The sequence below is a fragment of the Quercus robur genome, chromosome 1 (assembly GCF_932294415.1).
Source record: "Quercus robur chromosome 1, dhQueRobu3.1, whole genome shotgun sequence".
NCBI classification, from domain to species: domain Eukaryota; kingdom Viridiplantae; phylum Streptophyta; class Magnoliopsida; order Fagales; family Fagaceae; genus Quercus; species Quercus robur.
In genome coordinates, this window is record NC_065534.1 from 32,768,118 (window position 1) to 32,786,390 (window position 18,273).

The 18,273-nt window shown below is 35.4% G+C and overlaps 3 protein-coding genes and 1 non-coding gene across 10 annotated transcripts in view; 3 read left to right on the forward strand and 1 right to left on the reverse strand.

The window, feature by feature from the left end:
- The window catches only part of LOC126731682 (ACT domain-containing protein ACR9-like), a 71,940-nt gene that overhangs the window by 18,129 nt on the left and 35,538 nt on the right, over nt 1-18,273 (forward strand). The window lies entirely within an intron of this gene.
- LOC126731748 (uncharacterized) lies at nt 1,647-11,584 on the forward strand. Of its 4 annotated transcripts, none has more exons than XM_050435076.1 (11): nt 1,647-1,879; nt 5,883-5,967; nt 6,665-6,861; nt 8,250-8,332; nt 9,272-9,317; nt 9,426-9,482; nt 9,795-9,849; nt 9,927-10,027; nt 10,167-10,230; nt 10,325-10,458; nt 11,151-11,584. In XM_050435076.1, the coding sequence occupies exons 1-11, from the start codon at nt 1,799-1,801 to the stop codon at nt 11,322-11,324; spliced, it is 1,077 nt and encodes a 358-aa protein (XP_050291033.1). In that variant the 5' UTR covers nt 1,647-1,798; the 3' UTR covers nt 11,325-11,584. The 4 variants fall into 4 exon arrangements, with proteins under 4 accessions (XP_050291033.1, XP_050291031.1, XP_050291034.1 ...); XM_050435075.1 differs by lacking the exon at nt 1,647-1,879 and adding an exon at nt 5,118-5,603; XM_050435074.1 differs by lacking the exons at nt 1,647-1,879; nt 5,883-5,967 and adding an exon at nt 2,043-2,244.
- LOC126731795 (THO complex subunit 4A) lies at nt 14,266-18,016 on the reverse strand. The gene is made up of 5 exons (XM_050435078.1): nt 17,684-18,016; nt 17,416-17,544; nt 16,145-16,213; nt 15,867-16,048; nt 14,266-14,908 (listed from the first exon to the last, which is right to left on the reverse strand). The coding sequence occupies exons 1-5, from the start codon at nt 17,846-17,848 to the stop codon at nt 14,737-14,739; spliced, it is 717 nt and encodes a 238-aa protein (XP_050291035.1). The 5' UTR covers nt 17,849-18,016; the 3' UTR covers nt 14,266-14,736.
- Nucleotides 18,090-18,163, forward strand: TRNAV-AAC (transfer RNA valine (anticodon AAC)). Its single transcript has one exon. It is a non-coding gene; the product is annotated as a tRNA-Val (tRNA).

Genomic DNA, 18,273 nt, shown 5'->3' on the forward strand with positions numbered 1-18,273 from the left:
CAGCCATGGTTTGAGGCTCCTTCTAATATAGCTTGTGGATAAATAGATCAGAATTAATCCCGTTGTGGAAGGCCACCAATAGAAGCTTATCGTCTATCTCGTCCACACTAAGGGCTTCTCTGTTGAAGCGAGTGATGAATGACCGTAGGCTTTCGTTCTCCCCTTGCTCTATGGTCAGCAAGCTGGACGAAGAACGCTTGTGTCTCTGTCCCCCGATGAAATTGTTAACAAACAATTTGCTCAACTCTTCAAAAGAACCTACAGAACTTGGGGGTATTTTGCTGAACCAAACTCGTGCCAGGCCTTTAAGGGTGGTAGGGAAGGCTCTACACATGATTTCATCAAGGACCCCTTGAAAGTGCATCGTTGTCTTGAAAGTAGCAATATGGTCAAATGGGTCACGCATTCCATCATACGAATCCATGGAAGACAATTTGAATTTTGATGGTAGAGGATGACCGTTGATGGAAGCCGTAAAGGGAGAGTCAGTTCTATGGACCAAATCTTCTATAGGATTCGTCCTCCTCATGTTCTCTTTCATTTCCTCCATGACTTTCTTCATGTGGTCCATCTCTTCTTTCAAGTGTGGTACCGTCCGTGAAGTGGTGTCTCTTAACCTTGTGTTTGTCCTTCTCCTTCACATTCCTCACGTGTCTGTCTTCTCTGATTGATCTTCATTCTTAACTCTTGGTTTTGGCGAGTCAATTCCGCCATTGCAGCCGCCATAGATTGCACATGCTAAACAGACGATGTCTGCATGACTGGTGCAGATTGGCAATCACGTTAGGGATCGCTTGAAGCGCCTCTGCTTCCCTGACGGCCTGGGCTAGTAGCCCTCGATCTGGTCCTGACCATCCTAACCCTTTGTCGCGGAAAAGAAAGTTGCAAAACAATCTCTTCCCACAGACGGCGCCAACTGATATCGCTCCGAATCAGTAAGGTGGATGGTTTGGCTTCAGGGAGCTACTGAAGCGGTTGAAGGCCTACAAAAAGCAAGCGCAGTCAAAGAGGGGACCGGAGAAGACCGGCCAAACCCCCTTCGATGGCAAAGTTAGTCTCATAGGAATGAAGTTCCAAGTATTTAGGAGTCAAGTCTCAGAAAAGTTCTTACCTCTCTCGGGTTCAGACCGGTCCTTTATATAGAGATCCTAGGGACGGTTATTTGTCCAATAACCTCCCCAAGATTTGTGGAATCCAACAAGTCCGGAGTTAACTTCCTTAACGGCTACTAAAATTGTAACCGCTAACGGAAGTTAACTTATTTGATGGATTCATGGCGATAGTTACGGGTTTAGTAACCGCTACAGAGAGTCGAAAGTTTTCCAAGTGTTGCGTATTCGTTCGTCTGGTGTAGGACGGTTTGGTCGTCCATGGACATCTGATGATCGTCCATGGACATCTGATGATCGTCCATGGACGACCTTCATGGACGAGTTTATCATCCATGGGAGACTTCACTGATCAAGAGTAGTATTATTGTCCATGAACATTTTTCCTTCTTCTGGGGTGATTCTTGGTCCAACTTGCTCTATTGGCTCTGGACGATACCTTTGGACGAACTGGAGTTGGACTAATTTTCTGCTTCCCTATCACATTTCATTTTTTCTCACACAACCACTCTACTTGCTCTCTATCTCTGTGTACGAAACTAGCTCTTTTCTTCTCTTCTCTGACTCAGCTCCTACTACTTTAATGCGTTATTCTAAGGCCGTACGTGCTTGGATCGCAATTAGGGTTAGGGTTTGAGTTTGAGTTTCTATCAAATGCTATTATTGTTCTTGCTGGATTTTCCATCAGAATGCCAAGAAGTCCCACAACGCCTCGTAGCTCTGCTTATCTCAGTGCTCTCTCTCAAGAAATTGAGAAGAAACTCCAGCGGGTTCGCTTTTCTTAAATTTTTCTTTTCTTTTCTGTTTGGTTGCTAATAAAATGTTAGGAAAGTAAGAAGGATAATTGAAATATTGAACTGACTTTATTTATTTACTTAATATCTGTGTTGCATTTATAGTCTGTGTTTTTTTTTTTTTTTTTTTGCTTGCTTGTGAGAGATTGAATCAATGCAATATTTGCCTTTGAAAGCAAAAAAAGAAGCAGCAAATGGTAGCTACATGTATTTGATATTTGAAAGAGAGTGCTTATGTTTGCTTAATTTGGCACAGGCACTAGCTTCTCATTCACAGAGACCTAACTTGTTGCAAGAGTTGTTTGCTGACATTGCTTTAGAGGTTGATGAGAGAGCAAGAGGTGAGTCAAGGTTGTGCTTTAGAGGTCGATCACATATTGACAAGCATTACCTCCTTCCTCATTGTCAACTCTTAAGTCTTATGTAGTTTTCTCTCAAATTATTCTAAGGACCAATATTTTATTGTACATAGTCACCCTTATGATTGATAAACTATAGTTTTTAATCATTTTATAAAGCTGTGTACTTGTATTCTAATTCAAAGTGTTTTTTAGTTATTATTTAACTATTTAAAATGGTTAGAAATAGTAATTACTAATATGTCGTGCTCCATGTGGCTCGAACCAAGGCTATGGCAATTCTCATACATTTAGTACGTAGGGAGGTACTATCCAAACTAATGGGTCCGGTGGTTTTGTAAAGTTATTTAAACAAGTCATACAGAGACGGATCTACGTTGGGGCAGAGGGGGGCCATTGCCCCCCCCCCCCACATTAAAAAAAAAAAAAAAAAACTAGTATAAAAAAATTAAGATTTGCCCTTATATATATATATATATATATTTGTCTCTCCTCCTCTAAAATATTTAGATATTGACCTACAAGAAAATAAATAAATAAATAAAATTCATGTCACTTTAACTACAAAAACAAAATAAAAAAATAAATATGGACTAAACAAAAATCGCGCACAAAATAAGAAACACTTATTTTGTATGTTATACTTTGTTGATGTGTTTTATAATATGAAATGTTTAAAAAATACTTATTTTGTATGTAGTATTTTGTTAAATATGAAATAGATGCTAGTTTTTATTTTCATAATTTTTTTTTTTGGTTTTAAGCTTTGCCCCCCTCAGGTATGAATCCTAGTTCCGTCCCTGAAGTCATATATAACTATTAAATAAATAACAAAAGTAAAAGTATATAAGAATGTTCATTTGAGTCGTATAGTAATAGATTGGATGATCTTTTATCCAAATTATTGTCTTCATATTGGAAGATATGATCTTTCTTCACCTTGATTTGGAAAGGAAAGAAAAAAACTATTTTCTTAAACAAAAATAAAAGAGGGGTTGTGTTAAGTAAACAACAATTTTTTTCAATTTTATAGGTTGTAGGGCCAGTTACATAGAGAAAAATAAAATAAAATAAATTGTGGAACCAGTTTAATGTTTTTCCCTCTCATTTATTCAATTTTTTTTAATTAATTAAGACCTACATTAATCCAACCTTAACAAATATTGCACGGTACTTGTTAACACATTTGTCATAATAGATTAGGATGAAGTTTTTATAAACTGTTTCGGGAAAATTATGTCCTTAAAATGTAAAGAGAGAGAGAGAGAGAGAGAGAGAGCTTTCTTATAAGCAGATAGCCAACTAGCAAGTGATCCACAGTGAGAGTCCACCAGTGGGCTTCATACCTATCCTGCAAGTGATGCAATAAGTACTTCACATCACATTCCCAACTTCAACCTCAAAAAAGCGCCCGCCAAAATTAACCCAAAAACAAAATTACGTGGCAATGAATGACCATTGATCAGATCACATGGTCACACCACAAAACTTATCCAAAACAAAACCAACACGTCTACAATGCCCACTACACACTACCCACCAACCCCACCGGTCCATTTCTCCTCGTGTAAATCTCCACGTTAATCAACACCCAGTTTCAACGTCTTGTTCCTCCCGCCACGCTACGTCACCACTCACCATCACTGAATTATATAATACTCTCAATATTTTGGGGTTTCTCATTTGTTTCTGTCTAATCATATTGGCGGTAAATTCTCAATAACGTTGAATTATTTAGTAGCTTTTATCGTGTCACTAGTATTTTATTTAAAAAATTTATCACAGGCTTATACTTTTTATTTATTTATTTATTGACGGATAAGAATTACATTGGGAAGTACCATTTGAACAATAAAATTCTTGATATAGATTAATAATATTAATTAAAGATTAATAACCTCAATATTTATTTTAAAAATGCCCAAGATCATGGTTTTTAATATATTAAATTAAATTAGCCCCTACACCTTATAGGGATGAGCCAAATTCGCCTTAAAAACTGTACTATTATTATTATTATAGTAACTTTTTTTTTTAGAAGGTATAATAATGGTAACTTGATCCATTTCTTAAAAAGAAAAAGCTTGGATACATATAAAAAATCAATGTACTTGGATGCTAGTTTGTTGAATGATTGAATGAATTATCGTTTTTCCATCAAAAAAATCATTGTCTAATTTGCTTTTGAACGCTGTGAAACATTACCTTGAAACTACATTTTATACTATGCACAGATGATAGAACTTATTCAACCATGGATTCGAAAATATATATGAGGAGTTGTTCGTTTATCAATTCAATATAATATAATTTGAAGCTATTAAAGTCGGTTTGAGAGCAGTTTATTTAACTGAAATTCTTTTTGTTAAAAATATTGTAGATAAAATTAAAATATAACTGAAATAGTACAGAGGAAAAATGAATAGTACCAAATAATACAATGAGACCTATGAATAGTAAAAAAAATAAACTAAATAGTAAAAAGAGCTGACTTTTTAAGCCAATGCTAAACACACCCTTAGAGTTTCCATTTGAGTTTTTAGGCTCATTATTCTATGATGATAAGTCTTTATCATTAACAAAAATTCATGAATACTTTTTTTTTTTTTTTTTTTTTTGAGAAAGAAATTCATGAATACTTTAACTTAAGTCTTAGGTTCATTGTTTTGCGATAAGTCTTTATTAGTTAATATAATATAAAAATTCATGAAGACTTTATAAACCCAAATCCTATTGCATTTTTAAAAAAGAAAAAAAAAAGTCATTTATTAATCTATGTAACTTTTTTGGGGTATACATCCAGGAGAGGATTAGAATGACTTATTCAAATTTATTTAATGAAACAAATCTTGTAAACATTTGAATTTGTTAGATATAAATTGAAGTTTTTAAGGCAAATAAATTGAAATTTACCATGTGAGTAACGTGAACTCAATCTATTAATTAAGATTCGAATATAGGTAAGAAACAGTAAGAATTTTTTTTTGAAACCGCAAACGCAAAAAAAAGAGTCACGCAATTATGTTGTCGGTAAAGTACAAACCAACAGAAGAAACTGCAAAAACTTGGTTACCAGATTTCATTTCATTTGCTCTCTATCTCTGTTTCCGAAACTAGCTCTTTTCTTCTCATCTCTGACTCTGCTCCTACTATTTTAATCCGTGATTCTAAGGCCGTGTTTGGATCGCAATTAGGGTTAGGGTTTGAGTTTGAATTTTCTCTCAAATGCTATTATTGTTCTTGCTGGATTTTCCATCAGGATGCCAAGAAGTCCCACAACGCCTCGGAGCTCTGCTTATCTCAGTGCTCTCTCCCAAGAAATTGAGAAGAAACTCCAGCGGGTTCGCTTTTCTTAAATTTTTCTTTTCTTTTCCGTTTGGTTGCTGAGAAAATGTTAGGAAAGTAAGAAGGTTAATTGAAATATTGAACTGACTTTATTTATTTACTTAATATCTGTGTTGCATTTATAGTCTGTGTTTTTTTTTTTTTTTTTTTTGGCTTGCTTGTGAGAGATTGAATCAATGCAATTTTTGCCTTTGAAAGCAAAAAAAAAAGCAAATGGTAGCTATATGTATCCGATATTTGAAAAAGAGTGTTTATGTTTGCTTAATTTGTCACAGGCACTAGCTTCTCGTTCACAGAGACCTAACTTGTTGCAAGAGTTGTTTGCTGATATTGCTTTAGAGGTTGATGAGAGAGCAAGAGGTGAGTCAAGGTTGTGCTTTAGAGGTCGATCATATATTGACATTGCTTTAGAGTTGTTTGTAGACAACAATAGCTGAAATTTTGGGGTCGGATATGGACACTGAACAGATCAATTAGGGTCAGCCACATGTATTTGTTTTCTCCATTCTATTATGTGACTCGTACTTTGAGTTGTTTGTTAGACAATGAGGAATAAACCATTGAAAAATGTATTTTCACTTTGGCTCAAGTGGCAAGGAGTGGGGTGGGTTAGAGTAGGTTACTATGTTCAAATCCAGTTAAGTTGGTAAAAAAGAAATTGTATTGATTGGTAGCAATGGAAAATCATACTAATAGTAGTATGATTTTCCATTCTACTGACCAATACAATTCTTACTTGAATTTATACTACTAGTTTGTTTAAGATTGAAATATTAAATTGAGTTGAAGTTAGTTATATGGTAGCTTATATTTAAGTTGGGTAAAAATGAATTGTGTCTAAAGGATAATATCTTCATACTACTTGTTTGTTGATATAAGATTAGAGATTAATTTAGTTAATGTATGTTGTAACTAACCAAACTTGAATCTTATAGTTTTATCTAAATTTATGTTGACAATGCTAGGTGTTACAAACTACTATTGTGTATAAGGTTCTCTCTCTCTTTTTTTTTTTTTTTTAATATATTTTTTTTTTTATAACTGAAATTGAAAACAGATATAATCTGTAACAGAGAAGAAGATGCAATTTCTCCTGCAGAGGATGGTATCCATGGCCCATTATGCTTTTTTGATGTACTAGCTGATTATTATGTTCAAGAGCCTGAGAATGGACAGCCGATCCTTGATTTAATTGTCACGCTATGGAGCCAATCATTTGCATGCCACATTTTTACACTTCTGTTCCACAAATGGGTATGTGAGATTGCATTTAATGTGTTTTTTTGTGAATAGATCCCGATTGTATTTTGTTGTTACCTCTATTGATTGATATTTGTTGTTCCCCCTTCATGGATTTGGCTAAAGTAAGTTTAAGGAAGCTTATTTTGTAAAAGAAAGAAAAAAAAAAGACTGAATGAGTAACTTTTGGCCAAAGAAATTAACAAAGAAATTTCAATTTCTGGTGTCAAGGGAGGTTTTACAGTTTCAACTTTCATTTGACTGTCAAAGAGGGGGAGGTTACTTACTAAGCTGCAGAAAGAACATCTGCTGCTAAGAACAAAACTGATTCTTCTAGTAGAGGACCTCCACTTACATAAAGATTATTATGTTAAATTTATTCCCGCTGACTGCTGATTCTTAGGCCCTATCCTTTACTTTCCATTCAATTGTTTTCGTACGTTCCTATTCTATCTCCCCTTACTTTTCCCACTTGATCTGCCCTGCATGTACTTGGGGAATTTCTGGATTTAGAATGGTTTATTGGTTGTTGGCTATAGCCCTGTGGAGGCATGAGGCATGAGGCATGAATTTGGTGCATATTCAATATTTTTAAACATGCAAATATATTCTCAAAATGGTGTGCTTCTTTTTGACCTGTAGTAGCACCACTGCGATTGGTGGTTTTTTTTTTTTTTTTTTTTTTTAATTAATCTATAAATTAAAAAAAAAATAAAAAATAAAAAACTTCTCAAATTGCGTCCATCCTGAATTCTACAAATTTCAGTATTCGTCTTGTATCATAAATTTGGAAATGTTATTCTTAATAATATTCTTAAAACATGGAAACCATGTCTGGCACGTGTTGAGATTCCCAGACATTCTTGATTGATGTTTTAAGACTTGTGAGTTTAGATCAATCCTGGTTGCTATAGACTATTTTGTTTTGCAGAATTTTTGGGAGTGCTTATTTCTTTTTCTTTCTTAACCTCCAACCCCCTGGCAAAAATATAATAAAATAAATAAATAAATAACATTTATGTTACCTTATCCCTATTATATGTTTAAAGCTTGGGTTCTTTATTTCTAAGGGCATAGGCTTTATTATTGTTACAAATATTTAATGGTCCTATTGTTTTCTGTTGACTTCTAATGGGATCTTATTGTCTAGTTATTATTGAACTCTTAGTGTGCCATTCAGGTTAAGGTATGTGCTGTAAGGCTTAGAGATTGATGCAAGAATTCACACTTGATGGTTTGCTCGTTTGAGTAGCCCTGTGGAGCTTAATTATGATGTTCTGTTATATATGAACCCCAACAAATCTGATTAAGTTATTGAAGGCTTAGGATGATTACTTATCTATTTCTTAACACTGATGTTCCTATGATGTTGAGCAGTGCACATGTCTGTGTTTCTTTTACAGCTATTTGAAGTTCAACTTGACAATTCTGAAGTCCTCCTTCGTTACTCATCTGCTCTTGTTCAAGGTGCTACAAATGTTTTCTGGTATGAATATTAGTTAATATGAGTGAATCATAATGGTTGATATTATCAAGCTGGTTACAGATGACTTTTGGAGTTACATGCAGATTTTGCAATTTCTATTTTATGCTGAGTGTTTGTTTAGGTCATGCTTTTGGAAACATATACTATTAAAATTTAGTTTCACACTGTCCTTTGTGCTCTAGTTGACTTCCGAGGTTTCAGAGCGAAAGATAGTTTTGATGTTGTCAACTAGTCCAAACTTCTATTTTTGCCTTTTCTCTTCTATCTCTTTATAGGAATGAGTGTTCTTGACAGTAACACCAGAACGTAAAATGTAATATTTAATAGAGCATTTTTTTTTTTTTTGGATTATTAATGGAGCTTTATCTTATTATTATATTTTTAGATGCTTTGGAAGACAGTATGCTTGCTTGTACTGTTCCTTTCCAAGATCAAGCATTTTTTTCCCCCATATTACTGTTTCTGCATATTCATAATGTTTTGTAGTGAAACATGATATTTGATGTAATGTTCATCATTGCCTGTCACCATGTGCTCTCTAAGCCCTCTCCTGCCCTGATGACAATGTCCCTTGAAATACAGAAGGATAACAGTAAATTTATCTCAGTGCTGTAACCATTTTAGTAGTTATCAGTAGTTTATTTCATTTGGTCATAAATGGCGTATAAGATTCGTTCTGTGTGTGATTTTCATCACAGTTGAGATTTGGGGTTCCAACAAATGGATTGGAACCTTGCATGGGAACCACAAAAGTTTTGAATTTAATTTTCATTGCAGTTGTTGTTGTGTTGTTAGTCAGGTCTCTTCTTCTTTTCAAGTAATCATATTTTGACAGTATTCATCATTCTTGACAGTATTCTTTCTATAGGCTCTCACTGTTTCTGATTAATGATAAGTATGATTTTAACATGTTGCAATGACCATTGTGGTTATTTTCAGGATTGATATCCAAACAAATACTCGGCGTTTTCAATCCCTCTTCCATGTAAGAGTTTTTTCAAGGATGAAATATTAATTCCAACATCTATTGGTTGAACAATGTCATAATTTTCTTTTCCTTTTTCCGTCCTTAATTCTTGGCCCTTGAATTCAGTACCTTCTTGAAGAAGTTGCGTTGGAGCCGACACGGTTAAATAAGATTCCCATGCAGGTCAGTCATTGGCAATGTCCTTTTATATCTTCATGCTGATCCGCTCCACAATTTTTGTGTGGTTGCACTTTTATGCATAATCAAACAGATTTGCCAATGAATTTTTGCTCAAATGGTACTTCACCCTCCCATAAGAATGGGTGGAGGGTGAAGTCAGTATTTTTTTTTTATAAAATAAAAAATGTATGCGTGTGTACTTACCAATAAAAGAAAGTATAATCAGACATACAAGACAGACAGTGAAACCATTGTCCAATTATTATCTGTAGTGGGTGTTTTCCTTAATGTTGCCAGTTCTTCATCTAATCTCAGGCCCAGAGGGATCTGTATCTTTTGCTCTCAAGATTCATAATCTTCTATAATTCAGGTAGGCTTTACAATACAGCAAATTCTCTCTTTAACAAAATAGTGCATATTTCCTCATTATAATTCTGATATATGCAGTTGACAAGCTTGAAAGCTTCTTAAAGCACTTTCCAGTTTTTCCAAATGCTTTCTTGGTTGGCAGTCCTGCCGACTTTTTCGTCATTGAACTTGCAGATCAGGTAAAGCTGATCAACCATCTTAACAGCATATATCGTTTTGTGACCATCTCTTTAACTATTGTATTTTAGGAAAAGAAAAAAAAACATTGTGCATGTGTTATTATCATTTTAATATAGTGTTTTATTCTTCCACTATCAGCTTCAAAAGTTAAAGGTGGAACCAGTACTACTACACTACCTTTCACACATTAAAGCTCTCCAGGGTATTTTTTTCAGCCATCTCTGAGGTCTTAAATGTTTTGTATTTGACTTTTTTTGGCTGTTTTTCTCATCAATGTGGTTGATTTATTTTTGCAGGCATGGAACTAAGAATGGCCACAAGTACAAGGTTAAAGACTTGTTTATACAGCTTCACATCTCCTGGTGGTCCAATGTATCCAACAAGAGCTGTTCGTCATGCTGCCTGGAGTGCATTAGATTTTCTTTTTCCTGTGAGTATACTTTTCAAACTCAATTTGCTCAATGATTTGATAACTTCAAAATTGCAAAGTTATTAATGAAGTTGTCATACTGGTATCAAGCTCTGAATGAGATATTATTTTCATTTAGTACTATGTGAATTTTTTTGTCATTCAAAATAATATACTGTTGGAAGGTGATGAGTGTATTTAAAGAGTGTTAGGTTTTGGTTCAGTATTTATAGGATTCAGAGATGCTTTTAGGTTTGCTCAAACGAACCAAGGGTAGATGACTAATGTCAGTTTCAGCAAACTAAGGGAAGCTTTCAAGGTGCCCTAAGAGTCTTCCCCCGTATGTGGCAGCTGCATATACACAATATTTTTCGCTTATGCTGTTTTACTGAATCTGAATGAACTACCCTGTTAACTTCTTCTTCTAGGGCTTGCTGCCATAGGTCTAGGCATGCTAATTTTTGGGTAAAGAAGTCATCTTCATGAGGGGAATTACCAACAATAAGTTACAAAAGTAGAATGTATCCATCTGGGTTTAATTACATTTTGGCAAGAGTATCATTTAGGCAGATGATTGAGACCAAGTTGTTTTGTTAGAGTTTAGTCCCTTGCTTAACAAAGTCAGTCAGCACAATTCACCATTTTTCCCCTTCATAACTTTCTAATTTGCCTCGAGGATTGTACTGACATAACATTAAAATGCTGTGGTACAGGTTGGGCAATACCCTCGGCATCTTATAAGCCTGTTCTTCAGATTGTTATATCCATGGTATTGGCCCTCTTCTTGTTGGAACTTCATTCTCTCTTGTATAAAGGCAGTACTGTATTCTCTGTTAAGGTTGGTATTTTCTAGTTGGGAGAAGCTGAAAAGGCCAAAAGAATACTAAATGACCGCCAGAGTCTCTTGAGACCCAGCTCGTGTAAAGTCAAAACTGAAAATCCACTTAAAAGGTTAAAAATGTGCAGCATCTCAAATTAATAGATGTGAATTGTGTGTGCGCCTTTTGTTTTGCGTACAGCCTCATATTTTACTCAGAGGTATCCGTCATACTAGTGTTTCATGTTAAAATACTTTGTACACAGAACCATCAGCTGGTTTCTCCGTTTCAGCATCAACTGGTATCCATCATACCAGTATTTTTTTTTTGTTTTTTTTTGTTTTTTTTTTGGGGAGTATCAGGGATCATTTTTTTATGCTTTGCACCACATCTAATTTCTCCCTTGTCAAATATAAATGTGTAAATTACAATTTACGCCCTTAGTTTGACCTTACAACGATTTAGTTTGTAAAGTTTAAATTGCTACATTTTTAAATCTCGAAAGTTTGGATCAAAATGAAATATTGGGGTAGAAAATGAATATGATTACAGTGCTTGTTTGTCGTGGGTAAAAAATATTATGGGTTTTCCATCTGGGGAAGCTGACATTTCTCCCACTTGAATTTGTAGTTCACCTCTTTTCCACTTGGAAGAGTAATTTTTGGATGGTGAATTTAGTTGTGTAAATTGTGTAATGTCAGTGCTAAAACCAGACGATTTTGAGGGCGTGAGAGTGAAGCCTATTTTCTTTGATTTTCTCAGTTCCTTGGCAGCTAAACAGGGAATGGGTAAAAAAATATGTATTTTGTATGGCAATGAGCGCAAAATATCTCGCATGGATTTTGTTAAAAAAATTCAACAAACGGATGTCATTTTGTTCTTTGGATACTGTTTTTTTTTTTTTTTTTTTTTGGTTGAAACTAAAAAATTATTACTAAAAATATTGTTAAGAAAAATAAAAGTTAATTGAAGTAGTACAGGCCATAAATAGTGTAAAAAAAATGTAATGAGACCATGAATAATAATAAAAATAAGCTAAATAATGAAATAATTTTAATTTTTCTTTTCAATCCAAACACCCTTTGTAACCGGTTATCTTCCCATGTGTGACAGACTATGCAGTACCAGCAAACAAATCATTAACACTTCAACAGGAACATGTTTAGAAGGTTAAATTTCAGTCAACGAAAATTCTATGGCCACATAAAACACAGCTTTTGCCACACCATGTGGCAGACTAGAAAAAAGTATAGGGTCCTAGTTGTGACAATGCTACAAATTGGCCTCATTGCTTTGTAAAAACTGACGCGGGGGATCCTTTCCCATTTTAATTGTTCCTCGAACATTTGAGCATATTTATGCCAGTATTTATTGACTTGAAATTTAAGCCTACTTAGATACACAAAAGACAGACGTTTACAAAAAGTTACGAATTTGGTGTTTAAACCTTGACCTCCGCGTTGGGTGATAACAATTTGAGCAACGAAAACAAACTTGGAACCATCCTCGTTTATGACATACTTGTGTTAACATAATATAATAACCGAACAGAATTATCTAATAATTAGACTGAAAGTCAAAAGAAGCATTTCTGGCATTGCCTATTCTTTTTTTGGATTTCAGTTTGGAATACCGACAAGCTCAGAATGCAGATGCAGCGTCAGTCATTTCAGGGCATGTAGTACTAAACATGATCCTGCAGCTACTGAAACCGATCAGAAGCAGAGCAAAAGCTAAGCAGGTTCTTGCTCTCATGCGAGTCTGTTAGCATCAACCACTGAAGCAATTCGGAGCCTGCCTCAGCCAGGCACATAGAAGTCACTCTATTCCCATTAAAGAAGCCAATGGATTGACCAACGAAACAAGACATGAATCTTTCGATGGACTAACATCCAGTGACTGATCAGAGTTGACTCCTCAACCAAGACAGCATTACTAAAACCCATACCACCTTTCACCATCAAGCGGCAAAATATGGAAGAGTGTTGGCATTGAAAATGCTGCAGTGTGGGTATTTTAATACCTAATGATTTACAAGCCCGCAACAAATCTTGACCCCTGATGTCAGTGTGAATGGAGTATATACTTAAAAACTGCTTATTTTCACAAGAATCCTGGCATTGTCACCTTCAATAATGAAGAGACATGCAAAACTCCTTCCACAGACAAACCCTTGGGCTAATGCATGATTCTGAATATCAATGTGTGAATGGAGTGCGTACTTTAAAACGGCTTATTTCAGAAGAATCCAAACATTGTCACCTTCAACCATGAAGACACGCACAAAACTCATTCCACAGACTTAGGCTAGTGTGCTTGATTCAGAATATCAATGTGTGAATGGAGTATATGCTTAATCACAAGAATCCAAGCATTGTCACCTTCCACAATCAAGACACATATAAAGCTCTCCCAGACAAAAAGCCTTAGGCTAGCGCATGATTCTGAACATCAATGAAACTGCTCCAACTTGCTCCTGTAATCCTTAAACGTGACCTGGGCTCCATGTTCAATCTGTACAGATGTCAAACCCCACAGTGTGTTAAGTTGAACAGGGGAACTAGTGGCGTTACCTCTCCCAACCCCACAATGGAGCTTGTCCTCAAAAACTGTTGATTTTCACTAGAATCCAGGCATATACAAAACTCCTTCCACAGACAAAAGCCTGAAAGTGGCGCATGATTCTGAACATCAATGTAACTCAAATCTGTAATCCTTACTACTAGACCCAGGTTGCAAGTTTGATCCTACAGATATCAACCTTGTTACATGTACCCATGTCTCCCCACCAAAACTGCATTAAGTTGAACTGAAGCAACAAGATTCCACATGATACTATGATAGATTAAAGATCCACACTAATAAACACAGGGAACGTTAACTTTCCCTGGGAAGAATATAAAAAAGACGTAATTCAATCAAACTAAAAAGCCTAACCAACAAAATCAACTGCATCATACCAACTCGGGACAAAACTTTAGCAGTTATAAGAGTGCAGAGACAAGGAAAATCATAAAGAGAGCTACCTCAATTGAAGTCTCCCAGGTTTTATGATGCAGTCGCAACCAAAAGACATTGTAGCAGTGGGTGATTCAGCAAGGCTCAATTCTCCCACAATGCAGCCAAAGTTTACTTTGCATATGGAGTAACCAGAGAGAAAATAGTTCCAGCTTCCAAACTCCAACTTGTTGAAGGAAACAGGAAGACTAAAGAAGCTAATGACACCAAAAGTAAGGGTACAGATTACATACTGACAGCTGTCCATTAATTTATACCAAATCAAAGGGACAATCGACAATAAAAGACCAAACTCCTTATAACAAAGATTCTAAAAGTTCTCTCTAGGGGTAGTTTTTCCTCTTTTGTCTAGGTAGTAGGATTTTGGTAAAGTTACACAAAATAGACGAGGTTGTTGCATCACCAAACAGCAAACGGCCACAGAATATTGTAATAGCCAAACAATAAAAAAAGATAAATGCCTTCAATTATTCTGCTTTGCTTCCTCATGATACTTCTCCAAATCAGCATCAAGATCTTCTTGAGATACCTTTTCACCACGGCCTCTTCCCCGTCCACGTCCACGACCCCTTTTAAAACCACGGCCATTACTGCCGCCACGTGGCCTTCCTAGTGCACCGCCCCTCCCTTGTCCACTGCTCATTAACCACAATGAACACGTTAATAAGGACTGCCATATCATTACCATCAGCAGGACAAATGATATACAAATTCTACAAGATGTAACATAAATGAAGTGCCACATCCAGAATGCCAAAAGAAAAAAGGTATCCAGATTCAATGAGTGGATTAAGATCACAAAAGAAGCATAGCATAGGCTTAATTCTTGTCCATCTTCCACAAAAATCTACCAAGCCCAAGGTACTCCATCCACATGTGGACCATAGGTAATAGTTGCAGCATCACTCATACAATCATACCATCATATTGTAATTCTAAAAAAGGTTTATTTAAGCTCTAGATGCATTTTAGGTATTAATAGTATTTTTAATGTAAGCTCTCAAACTCTCATATGCCACAAAAATTGTTCTGTAATTGCTTTACAGTTAATTCTACATAAAACCATTGCAATAAACAAAGAACTACCTCTTAATTTTCACATATTTCCCAACAAGGTAGTACATAAGCAAAATGCATGCTCCTACTACACTGAAATGCGTGTGCACCAACAGCAGAATCTAAATCATGGACATTTAAAAAATAATAATAATAATCATAACTGTCTCCCACTGAATTGACAGCCAGATATTCCCACTTTCAGTTCAAGAAGCTATGAGTAGAATATAATTATTCAAAATATATAAAAAAACATGCATACCATGTACTCTTTATGCCAAAAAGATCATTAGAGCAAAGACAACCTTGTTTTGAATTCTAACCAATATGCATTTCAAGCATACCCTCAGGAGATGAGAAAAATTTATAATGATAATGAATAAGCAGACGGGTCATGCCAAATAAAGCAAGCAAGACAAAAAAAAACTTGACATCATATGGGCCATCCCAAGCAAAGCAGACGAGACAAAAACCTGACAACACAAGAACCAATATGCAAAAGAACATTAGCAGAGTTATTTGTTAGATCGTGCGTACCCTCTGGGAATCCCATTTAAATTTCCAACAGTGCCATTAGCTGCTGGAGCTACAGTAGGTGTTGCAATGTTTGTACCCACAATCTCTATCTTCATTGGTTTCCCATCAAGCTGGACGTTGTTGTACCTCTTGACAGCAGCCACAGCATCTCCTCGTCTGGAGAAGACTACTTCGGCCGTTCCCTAAGAAAAAAGTTTTTTTTTTTTTTTTTAATGAACTACAGCAGAGCAGAAAGAATTCATCAGAAGGACCTAATCATGCCAGAATTGACAAGATACCTTTGATCTCCCACTCCTGTCATAATGAATTGTATAACGTTTCAGGTCACCAACTTCCGAAAACAGTTCCTGCACATAGTTCAAATAAGTTTTAGGAAAAAGAAAAAACAAACAACAAACTTTTTTTGAATTAATTTTCTCAAAGGAAGGCCCTGAATGTATCAGATCATGAGAAAAGAAAGATTCAGAGAGAGATATTTTTGCACATTGAGATGATTTATTTTTTGTGAATATAATGTAATTGATATAGGGAAGAATCTTATCAAAGTATGCAAATACCCTCCTAGGAAGAAATTCATATGCTTCAAGATGCCTTTCAATTGTGAAAACCAAACAACCAAATGAAATTCCCACTTCTGACCATCTCAAATAAATATATAGAAGAGGGAAGAAAGTCGTTGGAATCATGATAAAAGAACATGCAAACATTCAATGGCAGATTCATAAAGCCTACACAACAGAATCAGCATAAGATAGATCCCAATTCATTAAAAAAAATATTAAAAATAGACAAACACAGGCATATAAAAAGATGGACAAACAAGGTAATATCTCCATTAGGTAAATACCTTAAAAGAAATATATCTAAAGTAAGTGTAATTACTCATCAATCATTGCCAACAAAAACCCACTTAAAAGAAGTGTTTTTAAACATGAACCCAAATAAAGAAGAGAAATGAACTTTTATGAAGACCATACAAATATAATTTGGTATTTTTACCACATCCTTGCAAGCAAAATAAAAACAGTCAACCTAACATGTATGGGGTTGTAATAATGCATATAACCAAAACCGAAAACCATCGGATACTCCGACCCCCAACTTTCAAAGATAACAACAAATAACAATATTCGAAACTAGTTACCAAATCCTTAAACAACTAAATAAACTGTCAAACAACAACCAACAAAAGCTTATAAATACGCAATTCAGATTAATCTCCAGATAAACCAAAACACAAACACACGCGCATAAAACACTGTTCTTTTTTTACATTAATTAATACTAAAACATACGCACAAACACAGTTTCAAGGAGCAAACTTTAGAACCAAATAACAATATTTGAAGGCAGTTTCGGAAAGTAGTAACTGAAAAATCTTACAGCTAAACAAATTGTAAAAAACACAACCAACAACTGAATTACACAACGTAATTCAGATTAATCACAAGATAAGCCAAAACACACAAAATATACACGTATAAAACAGTAATAACAGTTTGAGGGAGCAAACTTAAGCACCAAAAAGAGGAAATGAAGTAAAAATTACCTTAATGTCCTCGTTGGAAACACCGTAATCAAGGTTGGAGATGTAGAGCTTGGTACCGGTCTCAATAGCAGAGGCTCGCCCCAAATTCTCTTCCATAAACAAATCGTGCTGCCACGTCGACTCTGGAGCCTATAATTAAACCCAAACAAACACAAAAAAAATTAACTTTGAGATCAAACTTGTAGCAAAGTTATTTAAAAATCAAAGCTTTATAGACATAGAGAGAGAGAAACAGATCGGAGAACTTTTTTTTTTTTTTGGTTTATACCTTAGGAGTAGAATAGGGACCCGTACGGTTGGCGGAGCGGTTGGACAAGCGGCGAGCGGGTCCGGGTCCGGAGGAGGGTCGGGCGCGGCCTCGGTTGGAGGATCCGGAAGATTGCTTGTTGGTCTTGATGATGTCGTCTAAGGCCATATCTAAAGCGGTAGTCATGTTTGTAGAGAGAAAGAGAGAGAGAGATTCAGATCTGAGAGATTTGGATAGGAATCAAAGACAAGAGGAGTCGAATGAAGATTTGGGATTAGATAGACAGGGGGGGACGCACGCAGACAGAGAAGGAAGCTTCTTCACGCGGTTTTATTACTATCTAATATCTACTACTTTAGGTCTTTGCCCTTTCATTACACTTTGGACTTTGCTGTGTTATCAAACAATCTAGATATTTTAGCATCAAGGTGTCGTGGTGTAGTTGGTTATCACGTCAGTCTAACACACTGAAGGTCTCCGGTTCGAACCCGGGCGACGCCATTTCTTTTCTTTTTCTTTTTTTTTTGTCATTTCTTGGTTTTTGGTGGAGGCTCTCTCAAAATTGCATTTTTAAGATTATTATATAGAGAGAAAAATAATTGATAATATAA